We start from the raw sequence: 18,129 nt of genomic DNA, 5'->3' as shown, positions 1-18,129 counted from the left end.
TTCTTTTAAAGGCTGGTATAAAGCATGAAAGTAGATTTGATTAATACTCCTTTTGTCCCTAATTACTTGTCCATTTTTCCTTTTTTAGTTGTCCCTAATTACTTGTCCATTTTGACAAATCAAGAAAGGACAAATTATTTTTACCTATTATACCCTCAATTAATTACTATGAATAAGGTAGAACTTCTTGAAAATCTTAAGTTTTTAATTCACCACTTCATAATAAATAGGGGTAAAATGGTAAACTCTCTATGTCAATTATTGTTTTCTTAATAGGTGTGCCAATTCAAAAGTGGACAAGTAATTAGGGACAGAGGGACAGAGGGAGTAGTAACTAGGTCAACATAAAATTTCTTAAGAATAATGTGGGATGATGAGATTTAGCTTATTAACATCTGTTGGTGCAGCATATGGCTACTCAACTTTGTTCAGCTGTTGTATGTCCATACATGATCAATATGTAGCTGATTTTGCAATCTGCAGTATATCAATATCTTGAAATTTCCCTTTTTGGTCATGAGATATGGCTGTCGTCCTTCGGGTTTATATTGTGAAGTACCCTTTTCCATATTCAGTTCTTTCTGGCAGATGTTTTGGTGTGATAGCCTCTATTTTCAAAGATCTGTACAGGTGGCATTATATATTTGTCCTAATCAATGCCGTTAAAAGAAGGAAATATTTGATTGTTGTTATTATGCTGGGCTAAGTTGTTTTCTTAAAGTAAATCTAAAGTTAAAGATGCACAAGAATGTCAGCTAAATGTCTTAGTAACAATATCCTTCATTATAAACAACAATCTTGTTTTGGTCCCCTCCGGCACTGTATGCCAATTTTGAATCTTATTACACTTCATTTGATCTGTAACTTTTTTTCTGTGGTCCAGTAATGATGAAAAAACCATCACAGAGAAAATACTGCAGAAACTCAAGCTTGGGAATTATCAGGTTGCTGTGATAAGCTTTAGCACAAACTTTCAAAGTTTGATGCTCTAGCAGTTGCAAATTTAAGTTTGTTATTTTCTGCTGTGAGTTTTTTGAAGTAATGTCATGGTTTTCATTTCTGCAGTTGGGTAAAACAAAAGTATTCCTTCGGGCTGGCCAGATTGGTATTTTAGACTCACGAAGAGCTGAGATTTTGGACTTATCTGCCAAGCAAATACAAAGTCGGCTACGAACATTTCTTGCGCGCAGGGACTTCCTCTCAAATCGAATGGCTGCAATTCATCTACAGTCTTGCTGCAGAGGTCCGTTCTCTCAGTATAAAGTCTTACCACAAAATTATACTTTGTCCAGAATAGTGCATAGCTGTCTGATTTCCACAATAGAAATTTGCGTGCCTACTACTGCTGCAATACTTTGCTTTGCTTGTGTGCTTCTGCACATATCTGTAGATCAGATAGGAATGATGTTACTCTCTACCTATTCCTAGTTTGAACTTGCTATTTTTGATTGAACGAGATAACATCTCTTTATATGAAGACCTTATGTGAAGGTGTTTGACTAGGCACAGAGTTAAAGAAATAAATGAAGACTTTTGAAATTGATTGTCTTGAATAAACCATAAATATTTGTGTGGCTAACTGGCATCTCATTAAGGGTAAAATATGTATTTTAAAGTTAAATTGTTAATATACAGAAGTTTCAATTCTTTCTGGGACCAACTAAAACGGAAAGAGCGTCACATAAATTGGGACGGAGGAAGTATATTGTTAATTTCTGGTCTAGTAAAGTTGTGGTTTTGGTCTTCCCTTATCCACTTCTTCTTGGTTCTTTTTTTCCGGGGAGCAAAAGTCTGTTTAGAGGTAATCTTTGATGTATTTTTGGTTCTATATTATGAGTCTTGATATTCATCTAGTTTGACATGTACCTTAGGCTTTGCCACCTCTTAGGATTCTCATAACTTTTTGGTTTAACTCTTTTTGTTAACAGGATCATTAAATAAAAAACTGCGGTGTATACTGTGAACATTTTGCTTGATGCTAGTATATCTGGAATTCTAGAAGGAGGAAATTCAAATCTCTGTTTTGTTCTCGCAGAAATTTAATTTGGTTGCAAGACCTTTTCTTGCTCTCTTGATTTCCTACATTTGTTATACGGACTGTTTTTTGGCAAAACCATGCAAAAAAATGCAAATGTAATTGGAATAAGCAAACAAGAGTAATCTTCCTAGGTGATATAATTAGCCTGCAGAGGTCCTTTCTCTCAGTATAATATCTCTCAGACAGATTTCTGGATTAGCATATCTTGCATCTCCCAATATTCTACAGTTTGTTAAGTTGGAAACTGATGGTGTCCTTGTTAGAATAGTAATAGGTATATACAATCCTACTTAGAATAGGAATAGTATATAGTGTCCTACTTAGAAAAGGATTGTATTGCAGTGTCCTAGTTGGAAAAGGTGTCTATTGTAGTGTCTAGAAATAGAATCTCTCCGTAATAATGTAGACAACAAGAATTCAATAGTATTGTTTTCCTATATTTCTCACATGGTATCAGAGCATCTACGATCTTGGTAAACAATCAAATTGCTTCTGTTGCCGGCGGGCAACTATTAACCATATATGTTGCCCGTCTGGCCAATGATTATGTTAGCAAAAGTTGGGTCACCGTGTATCTTTCCGATGACTACTTATTCATATCTGGTTTGCGTAGCACCGTGCCATCTCTTCGGTGACTATTTTTTCATATTTAATTTGTGTAGAACCGTGCCATCCTTCTGGTGACTACCTTTTTTGCATATCTTATTTGTGTAGCACCGTGCATATCTCCGGACTACTTTTCATATTTAATTTGCGTAACCGTTGATTTTTCGGAACTACTTTCTCATAACTGAGTTGCATAGCACCGTGTGTCTTTTCGGTGACTCCTCAGATTTGATTTGCGTAGTTCCATTCGTCTTTCCGGTGACTCCTCAAATCTGATTTGCGTAGGTTTGTGCCATCATTCCGACCCTACCCATATAATTTCTCTTTTTCAGTTGGGTCATGCCATTATTCTGACCCTACCCATATAATTTTATTTCTTAGATTGTGGTCACTTTCAACTATCAATTCTAATACTCCTGCGTATGACCATGTTTCAACCAGTTTTTCGGTGACTTTCTTGTTTAATAATGACTCGTCTATTGATTCCAACATGATCCATATACTTTATACTAGATTTTGAGCACTTTTCGCGACCGTTGCATTGTGAAGAAGTCTATATGGAACAACCACCTAATTTTGTTGCTCGGGGGGGGATTTAGTAGCCTTGTATGTCGATTGTGTTAGTCACTCTATGGTTTGAAACAGTCTGTGCATGCTTGGTTTGGGAAGTTTAGCACTGTAATTTATCACTCTGTGTTTTATCAGCATTATGCATCAAATCCAGTATTTCATGAGAAGACTAAGCACATTGAGATTAATTGTCAATTTTGTGAAGTCGAGTAATCAACACGCAGATATCTCACCAAGCTCCTCATCGATCCTCATATTAATTTCATTTGTAACAAGCTAGGTACATATGATTTGTACGCACTAGCTTGAGGGAGAGTGTTAGAATAGTAATAGGTATATACCATCCAACTTAGAATAGGAATAGTAATAGGAATAGTATGTAGTGTCCTACTTAGAAAATGATTGTATTGTAGTGTCCTAGTTGGAAAAGGTGTCTATTGTAGTGGCTAGAAATAGGGTCTCTCTGTAATAATGTAGACAACAACAATTCAATAATGTTGTTTTCCTATATTTCTCACAGTCCTTATGATCATACTGTAAAGTGAAGCCACATGCAGCCAAAGGGCTGAGTCGTTTTCTAGTCAACCTGATTTGTTTTTCCGCTTTCCCTTTGAAGTGAAATTCAGTCATTGTAGCTTGAGTATGGGCATCATTTACCAGTCACAACCTGATTTGTTTCTCCACGCTTGTTCAGTGTCCTGTTTAAGGAGAACACATGCAACAATTAGTATCATATTTCCTCCTGGATAAAGATGAAGTGATGTGCTCTGATATTTTTAATTGAAGCAGCTTTATTAAAAAGCAGAAAAGGGTCAAAAATGCCCTTAAACTATGTGAAATTGAACAAAAATGCTCTCAGTTAATAGTTTGGTCGAAAAATGCCCTTGTTGTCAATAGTTTGGTCCAAAAATGCCCCTATTGTTACTTGAGGGGTTAAAAATGCCCTTTTTCCAAAGAAATATTTTGTTTTCTTTTTAGACACATTCTTTTTTCTTGTGAGGATTTTTTAATTAGAATATGTTTATCCCACTTCAATTCGAAAAAGATTAAGAAATAAAAATATTTTCTATTTTATTAGGAATTTTTTTATCGTTTTCTAAATGAAAATTAATGATGGGGCTATTATGATATATATATATATATCTGACCTATATTATCAGTTAAAAAGTTACATGGAGTGATTCTATTTTAATTGTTAAAATGAGATTAAGAATAAAAAAAGATTATTTTCTACTTGTTTATTAATTAAAGTGATTTTCAAAAAAAAGAAACGAGAATATGATTTTTTTAAAGTAATATTTTTATTAGGAATAGAATATATTTTAAAAGAAAAAAAAATAATATCTTTATCAGGAAAATAATATTTTTTGACCCATTAAGTAACAATAGAGACATTTTTGGACCAAACTATTAACTGGGGCATTATTGTTCCATTTCACATAGTTTAAGGGCAGTTTTGACCCTTTTCCGTTTTAAAAAAATTAGATTGTCATGATTTTTCTTCAGATCGTGTTTTTATTGTAATTGTTGGTCTAATATATATCTCTTCCTAGTAATTAGTTCTGAGAAAACTATACATCCTACTTATCGTATCTGAAAAAAAGATAAATCTCCAGTCTGGTTCCAACAGTGTGTGATTTGACTTGTGTGTATTTTTTATTTGCTTATAGTTGTATGTTTTATGTGTTTTAATGCTAATGTCAGGTGGCTTTCCCTTCATATTTATTTGGTTTGAGCACTAAATGAGGCTTGAAAACATTACCTTCTTTTTGCAGGTTATATTGCTCGTAGTATATATGCTGCACTGCGGGAAGCATCGGCTGTGATTGTAATCCAAAAATACGTGCGACAGTGGATCATGAGGAATGCTTATCTGCAACTTTATGCTTCTGCACTGATGATACAGTCTTGCACTCGTGGTTTTGCTGCTCGTCAGAAGTTCTTACATAGGAAGGAGAATAAGGCTGCTACTATCATTCAGGTGAGTATATGCCTTTGCCACCTGATACATCTTATACATTCATAAATTTGTGCTTTAAAATTCAAACTAGAACTATTTAGATGGGATGACAGTTGTGTATTTGTCCCCTCACCAAAAGAAAAGGAAAAAGAAAAAAGAAAAATAGAAATTGTTCTAAGATAATGTTTGATATTCTTTCTGCTACTGCATAGGCACATTGGAGAATGTGCAAGATTCGCTCTGCTTTTCGTCATCGTCATTCCAATATTATTGCTATTCAATGTCTTTGGAGGCGAAAAATGGCAACAAGGGAGTTCAGAAGGCTCAAAAAGGTGAGAAGGATGGTACTTCTGTTTTTAATGTCTAGCTTTGTGTTTACCAACAAATCTCTGCTTGAAATATCTCCATTTGATGGAGATATTCTCATTGTTTCAAGGACAAAAATGTGATAAAAGTGGCTAGTAAGCATGTAAAATGTAGTAAGTTGGATGCTCAATGTTTTCATGGAATTAATTAATGTTCTAGTTGATTTTGTGCTGCTTTTGGTCAAAATAAGCTTATGATTGCATCTGCTGAGGATGCAATGTTGTAATACGAAGACATGACAACGTTAGCCTGTCACTATTGGTGACCATGTCAATTAGTCTGTCTGTTTTTATTCAAAAGAAGCTTATTATTGCATCTGCTGAAAATGCAATGCTGTAATACGAAGAATTGACAACGATTAGCCTTCTGCTTTTAGTGATCATGCCAATTAGTCTGTTCATGAAATTTAAGTCCAGAGTAATTTTCCCCAACTTTGTGCTAGTATAAGGCATTAGAAAAATGCCAGATTATGTCTAGCCATAGCCTTCTAGGACACAAAATTTCGAGTGATTTAGATGTTAGCTACAAAGTTCTGTGAGTAAGATAAGTGATAAACAGTTGACTTTAGCAGTCAAGTGAGAAGTGCTGTCATCTGTTGCCTTTTATGTATGAGTCAGGTCATCAGATTGTTCACATTTAAAAGGACTGCCATATCAGGGTTGTAGTTTTCTTTTGTCAGATCATCTTTATTTTGTTGCATAATATTCTGCTTATAACATAAAGTACATCTATGCCAAATCTATGCTTCCCAAGAAAACACAAGTACACTTTTGCACAAGGATATTTCAATTTGCATCTTATTTTTGCTTACAGCAACTTTAGGATATTGATGCTCTTTCTTTTACTGTTGCTTGAGATTCTATATATTTCTCTTGCTCTATCAGAAAAGAGACACAAGAACTAATGTTACAGAGAGATATAAGCAAATTCCTTTTATATGCTTTAGTTGAATATTGCCACTATAGGATCTTCTCAATATTGATTCAATCCTGTGGGTTTGCTATTCCTTACAGATAATTAAGAAAATTGATGTTCCAAGTTTCTGTGGATGAAGTTCTATTCCCCTAAGTTTCATGTAGTTCAGCTGTTATTTTTATTGAAAAGCTTGACACTTTATTTTCCCCCCTGTATAGGAAGCTAACGAAGCTGGTGCTCTCCGTTTAGCAAAAACCAAGCTTGAAAGGCAGTTGGAGGATCTTACTTGGAGGTTGCAATTAGAAAAAAAATTACGGGTACTGGTCCAGTGGTTAACTTATATGTAAATAATTTATTGGTTCAGTAGTGATTTTTTCTCAAATTCACCATATTTTGCTAGCTAATTGAAGGAAATATTGTTTGAACATTGTGATGCAGCTATCAAATGAGGAGGCTAAATTAGTGGAAATTTCAAAACTTAACAAGACTGTAGAATCTTTAATCCTCGAGTTAGATGCAGCGAAGCTGGCTGCAGTCAATGAGGTCAATAAGAATGCTGTGCTCCAGAGACAACTGGAATTATACATGAAGGAAAAAGCTGCTTTGGAAAGAGAAATTTTCTCGGTGACCGAGTTGAGAAATGAAAATACATTTCTGAAGGTCATATCACTGTGATTTTCTCTATCTGTTTGCATTCAACTCTGATTACACTCATTTTTGAAATTGATGATTGATTCCCTTGTGTAAATTTAGTTCTAGATGTTGAGAGCATCTTTTATGCACCCCTCTTTTTTGAACTTCATAAAGCATCTTGACCTAGTAGTCTCACGCTCGCTCTCTAGAATGAGAAGTGTAAAGATATGACACCTGGGCCTAACTTAACCTCAAAAGCTAGCTCATGAGGAGAGGTTTGTCCAAGTCCATATAAGGAGACCAAATTCCCTTCCCTCTACCGATGTGGGACTTCTTAACACCCCACCGCACGCCCAGACTTCAACTAGAGCATGAACACTTCTAAATGGGTGCCCACTATCGGTGAACAACAAATTGGGATGGGCCTGACTCTGATACCATGTAAAGATATGACACCTGAGCCTAACTCAACCCCAAAAGCTATAACAACAATTACAACATAGAACCAGCAATTTCCATGTAGGTCTAACTGATTTCAAGTATCACCAAACATATACAATTCATAATTTTTTTTTTTTAATCTTTTCTCAACCTGAAGAATCTGAATTAAGTACAAGATACGATATTGATACAATGTAAAAAATCGAACCAGTTCTAAGGTGAATGGTTTGGAGGACGAACAGAGATTTGAACTGGAATTGGGCGACCCGTACCTGTACCTCCACAGCGCAATGCATGATGTGTGGATTAGGATTTAGGCGCATGCCATAGGTTCGAACCTTGCAGTAGACAAAAGCTTAGCATTTAAGTGGAGAATGATATAGTAACAGGCTGATTATCCAGCAAGTTTCAAACCATGTGACACTGGCCTTGAGGATTTCTTTGTTATCAAGAAAAAATATTTGCATTTATTCTTTCTTCTCAGTTATTTTCTCTGGGGCAGGGGTATCTGGATTTGGGTGGGTGGATGTTTTAGGGTTTCTATGGCCACAAGTAATTTTTCTTTAATTACTAGTAGATCAGATTATCATATGTTTCCTGATTAGTTGACATTTGACATTATTTATACACTACCCTCACTAGACCTCTCTTGTGGGATTACATTGGGTATGCTGTTGTTAGCTGATTAAATAAGTTAACAAAATACTGCTTCTAGACTACTTGCTTGTTTTGGTATACTATGACTTTAAAGGTTGACATACTTGCTTTTTCTTTAGAGCAGAAAGGATGCTCTTTAACAATTTTAAGCTTATAAGAAGGCCCAAAGACTTGACACTGATACTTATTTTGGTGGCTTGCAGAGTTCTTTGAGCGCCTTGGAGGAGAAGAACTCCGCATTGGAGCATGAGCTAATAAAGGGTAAAGAAGAGTCTACTGACACAATTGCCAAGTTGAGAGCTGTTGAAGAGACATGTTCACAACTCCAACAGAACTTAAAAAGGTAATTTTAGATATATCAAAGAGGAGTTGTTTGGCAATCTCATCACATAGTTAGTCTTCTGCTTCTTTTTAGTGGTAAAACTTTATACATATTTTAGGAAATGAAACGATATCTGTTTAAGTTTTAGAAATGTAGATTTTCAGTCTCTATTTACATATATTTCTTGTGGTGCTATCATCTACTTTTTTATAACTGGCTGATTTCCAGTTGTTTTAAAACTTGTGTATCTTTTCTATGTTAGTATGGAGGAGAAGCTCTCAATTTCAGAGGATGAAAATCATATCCTCCGACAGAAAGCATTGAGTGCAACTCCGAGAAGCAATCGTCCAGGTTTTGCCAAGTCTTTTAGCGATGTAAGCTGTAATTTCTTAACTTGCAATGTATAACCCATGGTGGAGAATTCTTCCTCGCTTCCCGTTCCTCTAGATCTAATAAACTTTTGTCCCCTTTGTACAGAAATTCTCTGGTGCACTCGCTCTGCCTTCTGCTGATCGTAAAACTTCATTTGTATGTATCCTTTTTTAGCTGTGTTAGCTTAAGAACATAGTTCTATTTTTATATTTTTTGATCTCTAACAGTCTTGTTTTGTTTGTTTAGGAGTCTCCCACCCCAACAAAAATGATAGCGCCTCTTGCTCAAGGATTTTCTGATTCACGTAGAGCTAAGTTGACCAGTGAAAGGCAGCAGGTTGCTTTCCATATCCAACTAGTGATGATTTATAATCTTATTTGCCATGATTGCTTGCTTATCACTGTTGCGGAGGGTGGGTGCAAAGTGTCAGAAATCAGGAACATGAGTGATGAAGGATACTAACATTGGGGTAGTAGACGAGGGTTATAGAGGATGAAATCTCATTTACTTTCCTTAAAGTTGTAAACAACTCAAATAAAAGAATGAATTTCCCTTGTGAGGGAATAGTGATGAGTCCCCTTGATTTACTTATCATCCACCCACAACTGTAATTTTGGTGGATAACTAGTGCAAAAGGTTTAAGTAATGGTGGCTCTAGTGTATGCTACTTTAAAATGAAGTCTCTCTTGCAGGAGAACTGTGAAATTCTTTCAAGGTGTATCAAGGAGAATTTGGGATTTAAAGATGGAAAGCCAGTTGCTGCTTGTGTCATCTATAGGTGCCTTATTCATTGGCATGCCTTTGAGTCAGAGAGGACTGCTATTTTTGACTTTATCATTGCCGAAATCAATGAAGTTTTGAAGGTAATCTATGTAATGTCCTTGGTTGTAAAGGATGTCTGGATTTTAAACTCTACTTGGTCTTTGTCGAACTCCTTGATTCTTTCATTATGTAGTTCTTAGCTAGGTTTTGCGTAAGTACATTTTCCAGATTATAGAAGATACATGATTAAATTATATATTATTTGTTTGTTTTTGCTCTTGTAGTTACCATATTATGAGTAAATTCCTAGACCAACTTGTATTTCTGTGGACATTTATCTTTGATTTGTCCAAGTTTGATAAGCCATGGTGCAATCTTGAGCAATTGAGTGCTAAATAACCAGTGAATTGACGTGTTTGTCAGATTTGACTACTGCAAGGTTAAGCAACATATGTGGAACTTTTTGAAGGCCTACCAAGAAGTTGGAGAGTTGGAGTTGCGGTCCTAGTCCTAAATCCATTGTGTTGCAGACCTAAAATAAACAAAAGTGTTCCTTAACATCGTGAGCTTTTAGAAGAGGTGGTTCATATACTTTAAAAGGTCCTGCATTAGGCTCTTGGCTGTTTACCAACAAAATATTTCATATGCTTGGACCTTGAAAACAAATGGGCCCCACAAATTAATGTGCTTCATCTCTTAATATTTTAAATTTTAGATGAAGTGGTCTACACAATCTTTTTTGTTATGGTAAACCACCCCTGTACCCCACCTATGAGCCCAACAATTGCTCTTTCCCTGCTTCGCTACCCGTGTGACTCAAACTCTCATGGTTAGACAGTGAGGTCCTTACCGCAAGGCTATACATCCCTTGTCAGTGGAGGCTAACTGGATACACAAACTTGTCAGAACTTTTTGCACATGTGGCCTATGATTACTACCATGATATGCAGCTGCATATCTGGGTTGGCTTGCTAACCCAGTTTTAAATCACCTTGCTAATTATCTTACCATAATATGTAGCTAAACATTCAGGTGGCTTCCTAACCTAGTGTGTAATCACCTTGCTAACTATTACACTAAATGTGCTCATTGAACAAATGACAGTTTTATTCTAAATGAGTGCATAGTTTTTTTCCTTTTGGGTTTATTGCAATTCTCAAGTAGATGTAACTAGTTCTAGACTAGCTAATGTCTTAAGTATCATTCATCTTTAACCAAGTTTTCTTCTTTCTATTTTCTTGGGGTGTCAGGTTGGAGATGAGGATGTCACTTTGCCATATTGGTTATCTAATGCATCTGCACTTCTCTGCCTTCTGCAAAGAAATTTGAGGGCTAATGGCTTCTTCAGTACGTCTTCTCAGCGTTCTGGAGGTGTTTCTGCACTAAATGGGAGGGTTGCCCAAGTAAGTTGTGTAGCTATAGAGGTCATAAATTACAAATCCTGGTATTTGTAATAGTGTAACCACGTTCCATTGTTATTACTAATAAACAATAATATTTGATCATGATAGTAGTTGGAAATCTTTTGATAAAGTAGTAAGGTAAATTAACATACACCCCTCTATTTTTAACTATTATGTTTTATATTGTTTCTTTATTAACTTGCATTTTAAGAAAATTATGAAATTGTGTTAAGTACTCATAAAAATTGGAGCCGCAGGGGTTAGCCTAGCTGCAAAGATCTCTGAGGGATTGTGTCTTTGCGCATAAGTTCGAGCCTTGTGCCGAGCGAACTAACTCCAATATTTAAGTGGAGAAGAGTAGAAGGGAGAGCACATCGTCCTGGAGTTTCGAAGACTGATTGGCCCAAAGGGTTGGCTTCGGATGGATTTCTCAGTCATAAAAAAATGGATGATTTGACAATATTGCAAGCCACACAGCAGTTGGAGTATTCTTGTAGGATAACCAAGAAATCCTCGAGGATCAGTGGTGCACGATTTGGAACTCGGTGGATAATGGGCCTGCCACTTTACCCTCATCCACTTAAGATACCAAACTTTTTTCTCTGTAAAGTTTGAACCCGTGTGCACCAAAAGCACACATCACATGATGCACTCTTACTACTAGAGCAAAGCCCTGGGGCAATGGTTGGAGTACCTTTTTATCAGCCTAGTGTTATTCCAGCCTGCATAGATCTCATCAGTTTCACGTCTTCTTGCCCACAACTCTATGCTAGAACTTCTTTGATGGCATATTTTTTTCTTCTCTGGTTGGAAAAAACTATATCAATGTGGCCAACCAATCATGTTTTGTTGTCTATGGCCTCAGTACTTGATTTCTGTTCCTCTTTAACAAGTCTTCCTTTAAGTTCACCTTGATCTACTCATTCTTTTCCCCTTTACTTTTGGGGGTCCCTGAAGAAGGGAGAAGGTTACTGTGCATTCATTTGAAATATTTCTATATGTTGTTTCTGGGGTTATCATGGTTTGATGCAATTACATCTGTAGTTAAGGGGTGCCAGAAAAGTTTAAAACAGACCGAACTGAGTTACCAGCCAAGTATGTGTACCTATAATGTGTGCATGGTGTATATATTTTTCATTCAATGGATTGTGCTTTATCCTTATCAAACCTGGATTGTCGTCGTCTCTTTTGCATTTATCATCATTTAAATTTCTGAATAATGATAGAAGTCTTAAACAAGTTTTTGTATTTTCACACTCTTCAGAGTTTAAAGTCCCCCTTGAAATTTATTGGATTGGAGGATGGAATGTCGCATATGGAAGCAAGATATCCAGCTTTACTGTTTAAACAACAACTAACTGCATGCGTGGAGAAGATATTTGGTCTGATTCGTGATAATTTGAAAAAGGAAATATCCCCATTGCTGGGTCTGTGCATTCAGGTGTGCTCCTCCTGCTTCTAAATAGTATTCTATGCATGTGCATGTCATCAAATTCAGCTGTTGAACATTGTCTTTCAGTACTTAATGCCTTTTATAGAACTTATTACCCAAGTCAGCATTGTTTTTTTGTTGAAATCTAGTGATTCTGCAATCACTAGTTAGTTAAGTCGTGAGAAGACCTACCTACCTACCTACTGCTTTAATTCCTTGCTTTTTGGAGTTAATAAGAGGTAAGTAGTGATAATATGTAAGAGACACCCTTGTATTGGAGCTAACCTTTTTGTAACTATGCATCTTCTTAATGCCTTATTAATGATATTAACTTACTTCAAAAGAATATAATAGGAATATAGTACAGTTAAGTAAACAATAATCTATTGAAATAGGAAGTAGTTGAAGTGAAAGGTTAGACCAATGTTTTACAAGGTGGGGGCACGAGGCGAGGCGTTTTATGCATCACGGGGTGAGGTGCGTATATCTCATGTATCATCAATTTTATAATTTTATTACTAAGAAAATAAGTAAAAGTGCCTCTTCATTTTGTAATAATGGGAAGAACACCTTGTTGTGAAAAAGTAGGTATCAAGAGAGGCAGATGGACTGCAGAAGAAGATCAAATTCTCACTAATTATATTCTTTCTAATGGAGAAGGCTCTTGGAGGTCATTACCCAAAAATGCTGGATTACTGAGATGTGGAAAGAGTTGTAGACTAAGATGGATTAATTATTTGAGGTCTGATCTCAAGAGAGGGAACATTACTTCACAAGAGGAAGATATAATCATAAAGTTACATGCAACTTTGGGTAACAGGTGGTCTCTAATAGCGGGACATTTATCAGGTAGAACAGATAATGAGATTAAAAATTATTGGAACTCTCATCTAAGTCGAAAAGTTGATAGCTTAAGGATACCATCGATGAGAAGTTGCCTAAAGCTGTAGTTGATTTGGCTAAAAAGGGTACATTGAAGCCAATTAAACATTGTAGAAAATCATCGATTAGTCAATTGAAAAATAAAAAGTCAAACTTATTAGAAGCTAAAGAAAATAGTACTAGTGAGGCTTTGATTGGAATTGTTCCTATGCCTTCAACACCAAACATAGAAAAAGAAGCATTGTGTTGTACAAATATGCCAGCTTGTGATAGTGCCATGGCATTAATGCAAGAAGATGTAGCAAAGGTAGAGGTACCAAATTCTTGGGCAGGGTCTATAGAGGCCAAGGGAAGCCTTAGTTCAGATAGTGGTATGGAATGGCCAAAGCTCGAGGAGATTATGCCAGACGTGGTGATTGATGATGAAGATATGAACCCAAATTTCATTTTGAATTGTTTAGAAGAAGAAGTAATGAGCAATAGTGCAGGGAATAATTATTCATGTATCGACGAAGAAAATAAAAACGTATCAAGTGATGATGAAAAAAGCAAATTATTAATGGATTGGCAAGATGGTAATGAATTAGTATGGCCAACGCCACCATGGGAATTAGAAACAGACATAATTCGTAGTTGGCCACAATGGGACGATACTGACACTGATTTACTTCAAAATTGCACCAATAATAATTATGAAGAAGCAACAACAATGGAAATTAATAACCAAAATCATAGTGCCATTGTCTCTTGGCTTTTGTCTTAGAAATATAATAATATGACATTGTATTGCTTTTGAATATATTACTCAAAAAAAAAAAAAAAAAAAGTAAAAGTAGAACTTTCAATAATTCTGCAAATAAATTTAAATAAATCACCAATAATATAGAAAAAAAATATAATTATTATTTGAGAAAGGTAACAACACAAAAAATGATAATACCGAGATAATATTAAGTATGAAATCATCATCTATCTCCAAATGGGACGATACTGACACTGATTTACTTCAAAATTGCACCAATAATAATTATGAAGAAGCAACAACAATGGAAATTAATAACCAAAATCATAGTGCCATTGTCTCTTGGCTTTTGTCTTAGAAATATAATAATATGACATTGTATTGCTTTTGAATATATTACTCAAAAAAAAAAAAAAAAAAAAAGTAAAAGTAGAACTTTCAATAATTCTGCAAATAAATTTAAATAAATCACCAATAATATAGAAAAAAAATATAATTATTATTTGAGAAAGGTAACAACACAAAAAATGATAATACCGAGATAATATTAAGTATGAAATCATCATCTATCTCCAAATCTACTAGTCCTTCTCAATATCTCATGTATCATCAATTTTATAATTTTATTACTAAGAAAATAAGTAAAAGTAGAACTTTCAATAATTCTGCAAATAAATTTAAACAAATCACCAATAATATAGAAAACAAAATTATAATTATTATTTGAGAAAGGTAACAACACAAAAAATGATAATACTGAGATAATCTTAAAAATGAAATCATCATCTATCTCCAAATCTACTAGTCCTTCTCAGTTCTAACCCTCAACTAATATTTCCTTACCCCACCCCCTACTAATTTTTCCACTGATTGTTGTTTATATATTTCAAAGAAGGAGAAGGATGAAAAGTGCAAGTGTAATGATAAAAAATGGATAAAATTTTCTTAGGAACATAGTGCTTTGAAATTTATATCCTATCAATTTCAAGCATAATTATCTAATTTTTTTTATGGTAGTATCATCTTTTACGAGAGTTTTTTTCTTTATTCATATAGAAAAAATCGGCGCAACCTAAAAAACACGATAGCATAAAATATTAATATCATTACACCTACAATAAAAATATTTATGATTTATAGCAAAAATACTTTTAAAATAATAAAATCAAAATTAACGCCGGGGGCATACCGCATACGTTTTTACGCACGAGGCTTATGCTTTTATGCACGGTGCTTATGCTTCAACTTCTAAAGTGTTACTCCCTATGGATCTACGCCTTTAATTTGCACCTCATAGCATTTTTAATACGTCCGCCTCGAAATGTGCCCCATAAACGCTTTGATAACATGGGTTTGACACAAAAGTTGGTGTTCCATTTTATATATCACACTTCCCATTTTGGTCCTTCTCAGAAAGAATGTCACCTTGTTCCTTAGTGACATACACTTATAGTCATAGAAATGTCATATCTTGATCATGAGCACAAGTTCCAATGGTACTTATGATAAGTGCCAAACGTCTTTCCATTTTTCTAAAACTCTGTGTCCAGTCAAATATTGCTATACAAAATGAAATGTAAGGAGTAAATGGACCAGGAGGAAGTTAATTTAGGTTACTTGGTGTTATTGAATAAGTTAACATCTCATTTGTGGAAGAACATCATTATTTGTAGAACATGGTACAAAGGAAGTGGGTAAATGATGATGAAGGGAGAATGAGTCCTTTATCAGATTAAGTTATTCTTTTTTGTTTTCCTCTTTTTGGATTGTTATTTTGATTGAAGGTACTACAAAGGGATGGGTAGACCTAAAATAATATGTTGAGATATTGTCTTAGAAATTGGTGTATTAATACATTGACAGTCCCTTAAACTTGTTAGTAAATTTCATTTAGACACTCGAACTACGGTTTGTTCCATATGGGCGCTTGAACATAAGATAAAGTGTTCTTATTTGACACTTCGATTCAAATTTTGATTTTTTTTTTTGCGTGTGTTCTCAAATGTTTACTAGGTAGTTGAGCTGACCGCATAAAATATGTCATCTGTTTTAGTTATACACATCAGGCTGAATTGGAACATGCCCAAGATTTTACAACTTATTGAGACTAATACATATTTAAAGGAGGTGACATATTCTAAGTGGTTCACTTACCTACGTAACAGGCACTTACGAATATGCGGAAAAGTGTTTCCTAAGTGTGTAATAAGAACACTTTATCATATTCAGGTGCTCAATTGGAACAAGTTGTAGTTCGAGCGTATAAATGAAATTTACTCACAAATTTAAGGGGTTGTCGATGTATTAATCCAAAACTGAATCTCCTTGAATGAATACACATTCAATTAAGAGCATGAGACAATAAAAACAAAGGGTCCATATAGATGATACCAACTACCTCTTGTTACATTGCATGCCTCTTCATGCTTTGGTGGTTTGTTCAGGGTGTAAGGGGTGATGTCAGGTATAAAGAATAATGTGTTGCATAGATGGACTGCTACAAGGAAGAGAAGACGCATGGCATGAGACTATGCTCCACTAGCCATCTCATATGTATTATGAAATGAGAGAAATAAGAGCTTTTAAGGGATTAAAAAAAGTGATTTTGTATATTTGAAGAATAACCCCTTATTTTTAGTTAGTCTTTGGTGTGCCTGTTAAAATCGTGTCCATATTGGAGATTGGGTGACATTTGTATAGCACCATATTATTGTGTACCTCTCTACATTTCGGTATGCGGTTTGTATATGAGAGCATTTTTCCTACACTAATAAAATTATTTACCTTATTAATAAAGGGTGATATCTTGATACCAACTAGTTGAGAGTAAGTCTTAGTTGTTATGACACTTAGGGGTCGTTTGGTACAAATATTAATAACGCAGGGATTAGTAATGCAGGAATTAATAGTGCAGAGATTGGTAATGCAGGGTTTATTTTTATAAAGTGTTTGGTTCATTGTTTCCCACCTCATCTTGTGATTGGATTAAAACACTATAAAAAGCTTCTTTCCAATTATACTCTTGAATTATTATGTAATTGGGTCAAGGTAGATAATTGACAAACAATATTAATTTTTTATGGCCTTTTAACTAGCTAGGAGAAGAACAATTTTGTTGTCATGTTTGCTATTTTTTCACTTGAATTATTTGAGGATAAATAAATTGTCATCTTAAATTGGTCACTCACAAAATGTCAATTTTCATTTTATTTTTTTAAAAAAAGCATCTACTTTTAAAACCGAAAGACGGTAAACAATAGTAAAATTGAATAAACCATCTACATTTACACATAAAAATTGTAAGTTGTAGTTTTAATATGTATGCAATTTTATAAATTGTAAGTTGTAGTTTTAATATGTATGCAATTTTAGAAAACGATATATATATATCAACAAATAATACATTCAATTAAGATCATAAACGTCATGTGGTGATATATTTGCCTTTTTAATTAGTAAATGTTAAACAATGCACATTTCAAATATTGTATTGCTTTGTATTGGATTTATTTAGTAATAAATAACACTCTCTAAATAATCTATAAGCTAATTTATTTAAATAAATTCTTATACAAATATAAAACATAAAATCAAGAACGTAAACAAATTAATTAAAATGATTTGAGGATATATTTTGTCTTTACATAGACTTATCCCATGGTATTAAATCCTATGTATTACTAATACCTCCAAATGGAAGGTATTAGTAATACATCCTATAATACCATGTAGGATGTATAACTAATCCTTGGATTATAAGCCCAAATTCCTACCAAGCATAGAACTAAATAATACCATACATGTTGAGTATGGTGTATAAGTAATGCTTGCATTAGTTATCTTGAGATTTTCTTATGTAGTGGTTGGTTTGGTGTATTAAAAATAACATACATTGCAAAATTTCTAATTTATTTTTACATAAATACCCTCCACAAATAGGGTGGAAAGGATGTGAAAAAGGTTGAGGGGAAATTGTTTCTTTAATCATACTAATACATGCATTAAAATCCTTTGCATAACTAATACCA

The 18,129-nt window shown here is 34.4% G+C and overlaps 1 protein-coding gene and 1 pseudogene across 1 annotated transcript in view; both read left to right on the top strand.

Moving 5' to 3' along the window:
- LOC125837663 (myosin-15) overlaps positions 1-18,129 on the top strand; it is a 49,951-nt gene that overhangs the window by 26,122 nt on the left and 5,700 nt on the right. The window contains exons 18-30 of the mRNA XM_049516744.1: positions 884-944; positions 1,066-1,243; positions 4,990-5,195; positions 5,387-5,506; positions 6,674-6,772; positions 6,894-7,115; positions 8,390-8,529; positions 8,771-8,882; positions 8,986-9,036; positions 9,127-9,216; positions 9,573-9,743; positions 10,893-11,045; positions 12,310-12,486. Coding sequence (XP_049372701.1) covers positions 884-944; positions 1,066-1,243; positions 4,990-5,195; positions 5,387-5,506; positions 6,674-6,772; positions 6,894-7,115; positions 8,390-8,529; positions 8,771-8,882; positions 8,986-9,036; positions 9,127-9,216; positions 9,573-9,743; positions 10,893-11,045; positions 12,310-12,486 — 1,780 coding nt within the window. The remainder of the gene's footprint in view (positions 1-883; positions 945-1,065; positions 1,244-4,989; positions 5,196-5,386; positions 5,507-6,673; positions 6,773-6,893; positions 7,116-8,389; positions 8,530-8,770; positions 8,883-8,985; positions 9,037-9,126; positions 9,217-9,572; positions 9,744-10,892; positions 11,046-12,309; positions 12,487-18,129) is intronic.
- Positions 13,025-14,146, top strand: LOC125837671 (transcription factor MYB10-like; annotated as a pseudogene).

The sequence above is a fragment of the Solanum verrucosum genome, unplaced genomic scaffold (assembly GCF_900185275.1).
Source record: "Solanum verrucosum unplaced genomic scaffold, falcon-dt-bn FXZP01000133.1, whole genome shotgun sequence".
Classification (NCBI taxonomy): domain Eukaryota; kingdom Viridiplantae; phylum Streptophyta; class Magnoliopsida; order Solanales; family Solanaceae; genus Solanum; species Solanum verrucosum.
The sequence above is the reverse complement of the archived record's forward strand: the minus strand, read 5'-3'. Positions and strand labels throughout refer to the sequence as shown.